At 58.1% G+C, this 10,272-nt stretch overlaps 1 protein-coding gene across 9 annotated transcripts in view; it reads right to left on the bottom strand.

Moving 5' to 3' along the window:
* The window catches only part of MLLT1 (MLLT1 super elongation complex subunit), a 70,078-nt gene extending 60,513 nt beyond the window's left edge, over positions 1–9,565 (bottom strand). For 3 of the 9 annotated variants that reach the window (XM_063719876.1, XM_063719873.1, XM_063719871.1), the window contains exons 1-2: positions 1,551–1,736; positions 204–384 (exon numbers count right to left, since the gene is read on the bottom strand). In XM_063719876.1, the coding sequence (XP_063575946.1) occupies positions 204–384; positions 1,551–1,721 (352 nt within the window). In that variant the 5' untranslated portion in view covers positions 1,722–1,736. Of the gene's footprint in view, positions 1–203; positions 385–1,550; positions 2,322–9,367 lie in introns of those variants that run through there. The other 6 variants (XM_024237300.3, XM_063719875.1, XM_054539455.2 and 3 more) reach the window with 6 other exon arrangements.
* Between the last annotated feature and the right edge of the window lie 707 nt (positions 9,566–10,272).

Here is a 10,272-nt window from a genome sequence, read left to right on the forward strand (position 1 = left end):
CACCACCTCCTTCAGTTTTTCCTACAACTAACTCAACAGCTGGAGGTGACACGGCTCCAATGCCCCCACGCCGAGGGACGCAAGCCGGAACCTCACAGTTGGAGGGGTCCTGCTGCTGCTGAGGGAGGGGTGGAGCCTGGCCTTGGGAGGAGTGAAGTCAGATGGGTCCATGCTGTGGGCACTCAGGGCTTGAGGCCACTCACCGCGTCTGGGCTTGGGGAAGCTGTCGTGCAGCCAGAAGACCACCTTCTCCACGAAGTGCTGGATGTCACATTGCTCGGGGCCGCGGACAAACACCATCCAGTCGTGAGTGAACCCCTCCGTGGTGGGCTTCTTGCGCAGTTGGGCGCGATGCCCCAGCTCTAACCTCACCTGGACGGTGCACTGGAGGAGAGAGAGGTGGGGAGACGAGGTCAGCACACGCCTCCAAGCAGGGGACCGTCCCCTTACCCAGAGAACTTTCGATAAAGACCCCCAGCAGTACGATACGCTCTCAACCCAGTGAGCAGCACACAGATGGCTTCCTAGCGCACCAGCACCTTGCTGCAGACGCCCCGTGCCTTCTCCCCTCCGTACTCCCACACAGGCCCCGCGTCTCCTCTCATCCGCCCCCTCATCCTCAATTCCACCCGCACAGCCTCCTCACCGGTCCCCAGCTCAGCCCAGCTCACTCCTGCCTCAGGGCCACCGCACTGGGCCTAGGATCCTCTGCTCCTGAGACTTCCCACGCTGGCGCCTCTTGTCACTGGGCTCTCAGCTTGACTGTCCCTCTGCAGGGAAGCCTCCCCTGACCACCGATCCAAAAGCATCCACCACCGCTCCCATCACTCTATCATAGAGGATGCTCTTCCGAGCACTTTCATTATCAAAAGTCATCTTGCTGAAGGCTGTCAGTGTCTCTGCCACCTAAGCTTGTTGACTCCAGCATTTTCATTCCCACGCACGCATCACAGCGCCTCCCGGAGGCCCCTCTCCTTCCCCTAAGTCATCAGCTACAACACTGGTTTTCAGTTTCAAAAGCAGAATGGGAGGTTCCCGAGAAGAAGACAGAGGCCAGCCTGCGGCCCCCTGGTGACCGGTCCCAGGTGGACCCGTGGCCTGGGCAGCCCAGCTCCCTCCGCTGAGCACATGTCACGTCTGACACTTTGCTCTGAAATACAAGGCAGCTCAGGCCAGTTCCATGCCACTGAACACAAAGTTGCATGCCTTCAAAGCACTCTTCATACCTAGGTTGGCCAAAACCACCAACAGGGAACCTACAGTAAATATCCACCCTGCTTTGTAAAAACCTCCCCAGACTTTTCATAGATACGGCCCTGACACCCACTATCAAATACAAGAATGTTACAAAATAAAGCAGCAGCCAAGTGCACACTTGCTTCTAAGTGCTGAGATAGCCGGGAGCCAGCTAGACCATGGCCTGAGTCCCACACCCTCCCGTCAGAGCTGCCCTCCCGGGCCCCAGACCAGACAGCTCCCATCTGCGCCTTTCCACGCCATCGCTCGGCAACTGGCCACATGTGTCCCAGTGGCTGCAATCCCTCCAGTACCTGTCTCTTCTCTGGCATTTCAAGGCCCCGTTCAGACCCCGCCACCTGGCTGAGTGCCCCGGCGCCTGGCCGGCTTCTCTCCCTCTCCGTCCCCCTCTCTGAGCTCTCAGTTGTCACGCGATGGAGCCGCCGGGGCAGGCAGATCCTATCGCCCCCACCCCCACCCGCCATGTTAAAGCTTTCCACGGCTTGTCACTCCCTCAGAAGGAAGCCTGAGCCCCGCGCACATCTTCCACGCGTGTATTTCCTCACGTCTGAGACACTCGTCTCTTTTCACGTCCTAACCCTTTTGAAGTCAGAGTCCAGCCAGCACACACAGGCGCACATGTGCGCACACAGAAGCTGCTCCTGAGTTGGTGGCGCTGTCCTGGTATCTCAGAGTCCCAGAACTGAGGAAATGCAGGAAACACGCACATTCCAGCTCAATCCTACAGCCAGCCCCAGACACACCAGGAACAGCCACCCCTATCTCTCTTCATCTCTTCTAGTGCTGCAGCCTGGGTGCCCTAAGCTCGTTTCAAAACCCTACTCATCTCAAGTCCTGGCTCACACACTGCCCTTTCCAGGACCCTTTCTGGTAGCCACACTGGAGACCAACCCTGAGTCCCCACAGAAGCCTGTGGGCAGCTCCACGGGAGCCCCTTCATCCCATCCCCCGCTCCTGGGTTGTTGGCGCAGTCCCCTGGGCCTCTGTGAACTCTCTGAGAACAGGGACTACGTCTTCTTCGTCCTCTTAGCCTCTATCTTGAAACCATGGGACAGGAGGCCCGGACGATGCTGGATTGATTAAATCAGAGAGCCTCTCAGGTCAGGGAGTTCTGAATGCTGCTTTCGGAGATAGCAGGGCCATGGTGGCAGATAAGGACAGGCCAGTTCCAGCGTGTGGAAGAACTGGCCGGAGAGGCTGAGGGTCTGTGTGCACAGCAAGCCAGGTATAAGAAATGAAGCGGAGGCGTGCAATTTCTATTTGGCAACTTAAAAAGTAAATTAAAACATGTACATGATACAGATATACAATTTTTATTTGTCAACTAAAAATTAATTTTTAAAAGGAAATGGGGCAGAGGGGATTCCCTTGGCTCAGGACGACTGTCCCTCTGGAGTTCCCTGGGAAAAGAGGGCAGGGACTCCCTAGGGACCAGGCACACTGCAGGGGGTGCCTGGGATCAGGCCGGAGACAAAAGAAATAACCCGTGGCTGACGGATATGGGAAATGGTCTCGGGGTCAAAGCTCCCCGGCCCTCGGTGTAAGGCCTGGGGTGCAGGCAGAAAAGGGCGAATGGCAAACTAACAGCAACTCCAGCCCATGAGGAGGCAACCAGAGGCAGTGGCTGGAAAAAGGGGTGAACGCAGCCCGAAGCCGCAGAACTGACAGGACCCGAGGGTGGAGGACATTCAGGTGACTCCAAGATCCAGGCAGCAGGGACACCGATGACCCCAGTGTGGGAAGAAAGTGGGGATGGACGGAAGATCAGGCGCACTCATAAACCCCCGGCGCTGCGGATTCATGAGGATCTCAGGTAAAAGTACCCCCACCAAACACGCGAGGTGAGGGCTGAGCGTCGGCATGGCAATACTCAGGCCAAGCACGAGCGTCTGCCTGAACAGCACCGCATTCCAACAAACCCAAAACAACACTGACATTAACCCCAAGCGGCTGTGACCACCCTCTATGCTTACACGCGTGGGCCTCTGCCTTTTTCTCTAGAAAACAGGAAGGAGCATTACAGGTGAAAACTAAATGTACATATACATCATGGGAACAGCACCAGGATGCAGGAGAACGACCCCTGCTTCTGTGGAGCTGACTCCCACACAATGACAGTGTCTCCTTGGAATCGCTTATTCACTGACCCGGCCACTCAGACCTCGGCCGACTTCCCGGCATTTTTGATGACAGGGAGTTCCTACCCAGGGCACGCAGGCGGCAGAGCAGTTATTGTGAAAGAGTGAAAGACCGCGGTTCCACTGGAGAGGGGGAGGATGGAAGCACCAGAACTCCACCGCAGTGGCCAAAGTAAACAGGAAGGTTCTGAGGCAGTGATGGGTAATCTTTGCAGCCGGCAGGCCGGGCCCAAAGCGCTGCCCGGGCGACATCGATGCCCTGGGGGCTGGCGCCAACTTGAGCCTCAACACCCACTGCTAAGGGCACACCCCAGACTCGGCCAACAGATGCGAAGTTCGGGCGCCTGGCCTGCTGCACCCAGGGGACTGTGGAGCGCTGAGGGGGGCACTCCCCGGAAGGGTGGGATAAGAGAGTCTCTGCTGTTGTAGTAAAAAAGGAATCACGGATTCAGTAAGACGCTCAAGCCACGTCAACGGGAGGCAAGAAGCGGAGCCCTGGCCAACGCCTTTGACTTGTCAGGTCATGATAATTTATTAGCACAGCTAAGCCAATTCCATAGCCAAGGGTAACCACCCCCCTTCCCCCACGCCACCTGGACTCTTTCCCTGGCCATTAGGACCAAAGAATTGAAGCTAATCAATTAGCTATCTCTCTAGGAAGGGTGCCTGGCTGCAGAGGTTAAGTGACAGGCTCTCCAGAATGTCTTAGAATGAATAATCTGATTGGTCAGTAGCTCTCCCCCAACTTTATCCCAGCAAGTTCCTTCAAGGCACCAGGAATGCCTGCTGCTGGGAGGCCACTTTTTTGGAACCTCTGGAATGGACGGCTGGAAACGAGATGGGGGGCTGTGATCTCAGGGATTTCCACTTCCCTGCACCTCTGGGACCACCCTGACACCCACTCCCCAACAAAAGCCCAGGATAAAGGGGAACCTTCCAGGACTGTCCCGGAAAGAGCTGTCCGTCTCACTTCTGGGAAACCATCCAAAAGACAGCGGACGGAGGGACGGGCACGAGCACTCCGAGGGCCATCTGGGGACAGTTAGGCTTGGGCAGAGGGCCTCAGCTGGGACACTGCCCTCTCTCCAGGCCAGCTGGCAGAGGGCACTTGGAACCAAAGGGCCCAAATCCCAAATCGGGCAAACCAGGCAAACAGCCTCTCGAGGGCAGCTTCCCCGGGGCTTTCTCAACGCAGCGTGCGGTTCTCCCCAGGTGTGGGCTACAGCGGCCCCCGCCTGGCAAAGAGCCGCGAGCCAGCCTTGTTCCAACAGCTTCACACAATTCCTTCAGCCGATGTACCCCACTTCCTGCAAGCCCTGAAGGCAGGTCTTCAACAACCAGTTCATCTGAAGGTTTCCCCCGGTCTTCTGGTGGGAATTCTCAATAGATGCCCTTCCTCTGGGAACTTGCACTTTGCCCAGTGGTGGAATTACACCTGGAGTTCGGCTACTGCATCTAATTCCCTCGGAGGCAATGATCCCCTCCCCTCCCAGTAGAGGAGAACACTGAGGAGTTGTTTCCCTCTTCAGCCTAAATTGATTTTGAGGTCCTCCTGGGCTGAACACGTGCATGTGTGTGAGCCACACATGCACAAACAGGAAGAGGTGACGAGGCTTGGGCGATCCCATGGAGTGACGGCAACATGAGACCCAATAAAACCCCCTGCGGAACCTTCTCCCGCCAGGCCCAGTCAGGGCCCTCAGTGGTAACCACTGAATTAGAATGTAAGAGATGGGGAAAGACAGGTGCCCCTCCGTGACAGTCCTCTGAAGCGGAGAGCTGCCCACCCAGAAGGCAGGGGCCTCTCACTGACAGGTACACTGGGTCCTGGTCCCCTGACTGCTGGCACACTGGGGCTGGGGGCCAGCACCTCCACCCCTCTTCTGGCTCCATCTGTCCTCGTCCCTCTGACCCAAGGCACAATGACAAAGCGATGAGAAGGCACTCAATGAATTTCTCTCTGGAAACTCTTTAAGAGTGGTGTGCAGACCACCTGGAAATGCAAATTCCCCTTTATAGGGTCTGCAGGTTCCCGGTAAGACTGACTCTGACCACACTGTCAGGGAGGCCTGGGACAGAGTATTTACGAACCAGGGGCCCACAGATGTGTAGACAGTGTACCGGCTATCTCCCAGGTTCTCCAGGGGGGAGGGGGAGGAGCCTTGGTGGACTTTTTGAATGTGCACAACCCCAATACAGGCATCTGTCACCAGACCAGGTGGGCCTGGCTGCAAAGGGACTGATTCCTAGTTACTTGTATTTAACCGGCAGCTGGCAAAGCTGAGTGCAAAACCTCCCATTACGAACCACAACGGGCATAAACGGAAACGGGACTCTGGTCCCTGCCCTCAACTGCTTCACAATATAATCACTTTAGGACAAAAAAACTGGCAGGTCAGCTTTCCAGGGAGTAGCTTCAGAGCTGGGAGCAGGTGAGAAATCTGTCACACCTCAGCCAGCAACCTGGGTAATTTGGAGCTTTTTGGGCAGGTTTGGGGAACCAGCCGAGTTGCAGGAGGAAGAGTCTACCCACCCTTGCCTGCTGGTAGGACTTCTGAGCCTGCATTTCCACATCTGTGAAATGGGCCCCTGGCATCAGAAACAAACTTTCCCTGCTGAAGAACATCGTTGCGAGGCAGCTGCTCTCAAATCCAAACCTAGGAGAGCATCTGCAGGACCAGCAAGCAGCAATTCGAGCGTGGGGGTGCTCCCCGGTCCTTTTGAAGAACGTGACCGCCCAGATGCTGACACCACCTCCCAGCTCCCTAGGCAGCCCAGTCCCCGTGACCTGCTCTCAGGCCCTTTCCCAATCTCTTTTCGGCATCTGCTCAGCCTTATCCCTGTCACGTCCCAGTCCCCTCCCCCGGCCCCAGCCCAGGAAACAAACCACACTCCTTCCAGACATAACCCTTAAGTGAGCAGGGAACTCGCTCATCCCCCTGCCAAAAAAAATACAAATACCACAGACAACACCAGCACAGACTTGGGGCGGAGGGGGAATCAAACATGCGGGTTACAGTTGGGGCAAAGAGAACCAGAAAGGCGTTTTCCTGGCCATAGGGAAAAGATGTCAATGCTGAGAAGCTGGGAGCCCAGAGCACAGTGGGAAATCCTGCTTCTTAGGGGGGGGTCTAAAAGTCCTAGAGAGTAAAAGAGGAAGGCAAAAAGAGAATCAAAGCCTCCCAAAGCCGGCGACTGGGTGGAAAGCTGTGCTGTTTCCCACTATAATGAGGCACTAACATTTTGTGGCATCTGGGGGGCTAGTGGGAGCGGAAGCCCGGGTTCTGCTGGATTCAAAGCATTTTCCCTGTGCCAAGAGTCCCACAGGGACACTGACCGCCAACTCACCTACTTGAGTAAAAGATACCATTCTCTCCTGTTTCCCCAGGGGCCTCCGGCTCTGTGAGGAAGGGACAGAACCCTTGGGCCTCTCTCAAATTTGCATGAAAGCTTTGCTGGGGAAGCTAGAATCAGACTTTGGGTCCAAACACACTTCCCTCTGGGAGCAGCTTCCCTTGCAAACACTTCTGTAAGGAGGGAGACCATCACCATTGACAGAACTTTCTGCGATGATGGAAATGCATCTGCATTGCCCGACACGGTGGTCAGTAGCTCAGTAGCTCAGTAATGGTGGTTACTGAGTGCCTTAAAATGTGGCTGGTGCGATGGAGGAACTGAAGTTGTCATTCGAGTTAGTTTAAATGTAAATCAGCCACAGATGCTGGTGACTGTGGTACCGGGCAGTGCAAAGCCAGCTCTCTCCCACACCTGTCTACCTGAGTGAGACCTTTATCTCCCTCTGTCGCAGACCAGGAATGCCACCCATTTCCACCATCCCACTTACATAAGTGACAGCCACTCAGACCTCCAGGGTTCCACACATCACAAGGGGAACAGACACGCTTTGGCCTAGGACATCTCCCCCGGGGACTAAGGAAGGAGGGCAGGGGCCATACCCTATGCCTCTGTGTGCCCAACGGGACTTGCCCAGAGGCCGGCTTCATTGAAAGTGGACACTAAAGGTACATTTCATTTGGGTTTTTAACTCAATACAGATCGGAAGCAACAAACTCTGTCCCTTCAACGGAAATCAACTCACACCACGCCGTGGAAATCCACTAATCAACTGCTGCAAACTCTTCCTTACCTCTTAAGAGGAAGGCAGCAACACCCAAACCAGATGGGAAGGCGTGGGAATTGGATGCCAGAAGCATGAGACACCTGTCTCCATGACCCTGTGCCACAGGTGCCAAGATGGGCCGGAGGGAGGATTCTTGCCCCCCACCCATGAAACCACACAGTCACACAGTGCCACCTCAGTGGCGCCAGCAGCCAGGGACGCCCCAACCTGCCCTCTCTAACGGCGGAGATTTTGGCTGCCACCCCCATAGCCCCACAACACCTTTCCTGGCCTGGCGCCCCTGAAAGCCAGGCCAGCAGAGGAGGAAGAAATGATCCCATGTTGGGGGCCAGCAATGCTTCTGGGCTTGAGGAAGAGGGGTAGGGGCTTGGGTATTGGAGAAGAGGCAGCGCAGAATTGGGTAAAGGGGTGCTAGGGTGCAGGAAGGCCTCGAGTTTATGAAAACCAACACAGACCAACGGGGAGGGGCCGTCCAGAGCGTTTAGGGAGGTTGGGGAACCCACCCACCCTGGGTTTCAACTGAGGCTCTAAGATCCTGGGGGGAAAAAAAACAGAAAATGAGGTGGAAGGAGGGAGAGGGTAGTGGCTGAAAGAGACATCAGGACTCATCAGGCTGATGATGGGCGTTAGATGAAGTGGGAGACCCTGAAGGCAAAGGTTGTACAGGAGACTGCAGGACTGTGACATGATGAACCAGCCTGGGAGGGAGATGTGGACTGGTGTGAAATGTGGGGAAGCCTAAATCAGGATCCCAGGGGCGGAGAGGGCCCAAGCTGAGGAGAACAGCAGGCCATCAGTGACTCAAAGGTCTGGGGGATCCAGGTCGGAGAAGAAACTGCTCCTGGTCCTGGTCTCAGAGCAGAGGGTCTGAAGGTAAAAGGGACAGCCCCGCCGGGTCCAAGGGAGAGTGACCAGGGCCTGAAACTAGAAGGGGGCTGAGGCGGCAGGGTGGGTCAAAGAAAGAAGTCTGAAAAAGCAAGTACAAAGAGAGGGGACACTCCAAACAGGCCTGAGTCCCTGCAGCAAAAGACAGAAGGCCAGGGTCCTAGGGAGTCAGAGGAGCTCAGGCCAGGGCTGGGGTTGGGGGAGAAAGGGATGCTCTGGCTGAGCCAGGGCAGGATCAGAGGGGAGAGAAGGCTCAGGTTCAGGTAGGGGATGGGTGGAGATAAAGCTTAGGCTGGCCCTGGGTTCAAGGAAGAGAGAGGCCGCAGAGCAGGGTCCCAGGGGGCCAGGGACGCCTCATATCTGAGCTGAGGTTGAAGGGAGGACAGGCAGCAGGTTGGGGACTCTGGGAGTTTGAGGCGACTCGGGGCCAAGGGTCCAGACAGGAAAGGAGACAGTGACTGGCCCTGGACCTAGAGAGGGAAAGGTCTACAGGGCAGATCCGAGGGTTCCCGGGAGGGGTCTGAACAGGGCCGAGATCCCAGCAAGTGCCTGGAAGGAGCTCTGGGCCAGGCTGAAGTCCCGAGAGCTGTCTTGAGGTCCCTAAGCCGGGCTGGGGTCCCCAGGGGCGTCCCAGGTGGATGCAGGTCGGACTGGGGTCCCGAGGGGTCTCCCGGGGGCCTCCGAGCCAGGTTGGGGGGTCACCAGGGGCGTCCCAGGGGGCTCCAGGCCCGGCCCGGGTCCCGAAGGGGGTCCGAGGCGCCCTGGCCGGGGTCACGGATGGGGGAGGGGAGCCCCCGCCCCACATAAAGGCCCGGGGAGCGGCGGGCGCGCACAAATCGGGCGGGCGGGCGCTGAGCGGGGAGCCCGGGACCGGGGAGGGCCGGGCGGGCCGGCGGGCGGGAGGGGGCCGGGCGGGCTACGCTGGGGCGGCGCGGCCGCTCCTCACCTGATTGTCCATGGCTGGCGCCCCGCCCCGCCCCCGGGCCCCGCGTCGCTCGCCGCCGCCGCCGCCGCCGCCGCTCAACGCCGCCCCGCCGCCCTCATTGTCTGTCAAGCGCCGCCGCCGCCGCCGCCGCCGATCCCGGCCGCCCGCTCGCCCGCCAGCCCCGCGGAACCGGAAACCACCGCCAGCCCGGGTCGCGCACCGATCACGGGCCCCCGCCGCCGACTAGGGCCCGCCGCATCGACTGACAGCCACCCGGGCCAATCGACGGCGCGGACGGCCGCTTGTGGCGCGGGACTTCCTGCCTGGCGGGGGCCTGCCGGGCTGCGGTCGGAGGGACGAAGCCCGCAGCCAATGGGAGGCCGGGACCGGAGGGGCGGGAGGAGGGAGGGAGGGAGGCGCGAGGCGAGCCTGGCGGAGGGGAGCGCGAGGTGTGCGCCGCACGTGGAGGGGGGCGGGGGCGGGACGGGCGCGCCGCGCCTGCGCGCTGCGGCCCCCAGGGGGCGCTGCCTCGTGGCTGGAGCCTCCAGGGAGGGAGCGTCCCGGGGGCTGCAACTGAGGTTACGGGTTCGAGCCCTGTGGAGGGATCCCCCAGCCCCCCGGTAGTGACACTTTAGTTTCCTGACCTCATGATGCTGCTATGTAATGGAATGAGCACTGGGCTCCGGAACTGGCGATTAATTTTCTTTTTCTTTTTTTTTTTTTTTTTGAGACACAGTCTTGCTCTGTGGCCTAGGCTAGAGTGTACTAGCACAATCTCAGCTCACTGCAACCTCCACCTCCCAGGTTCAAGAGATTCTACTGCCTCAGCCTCCCGAGTAGCTGGGATTACAGGAGCTCGCCATTATGCCCAGCTAATTTTTGTATTTTTAGTAGATACAGGGTTTTGCCATGTTGGCCAAGCTGGT

This window comes from Pongo abelii, chromosome 20 (genome assembly GCF_028885655.2).
Source record: "Pongo abelii isolate AG06213 chromosome 20, NHGRI_mPonAbe1-v2.0_pri, whole genome shotgun sequence".
Lineage (NCBI taxonomy): Eukaryota > Metazoa > Chordata > Mammalia > Primates > Hominidae > Pongo > Pongo abelii.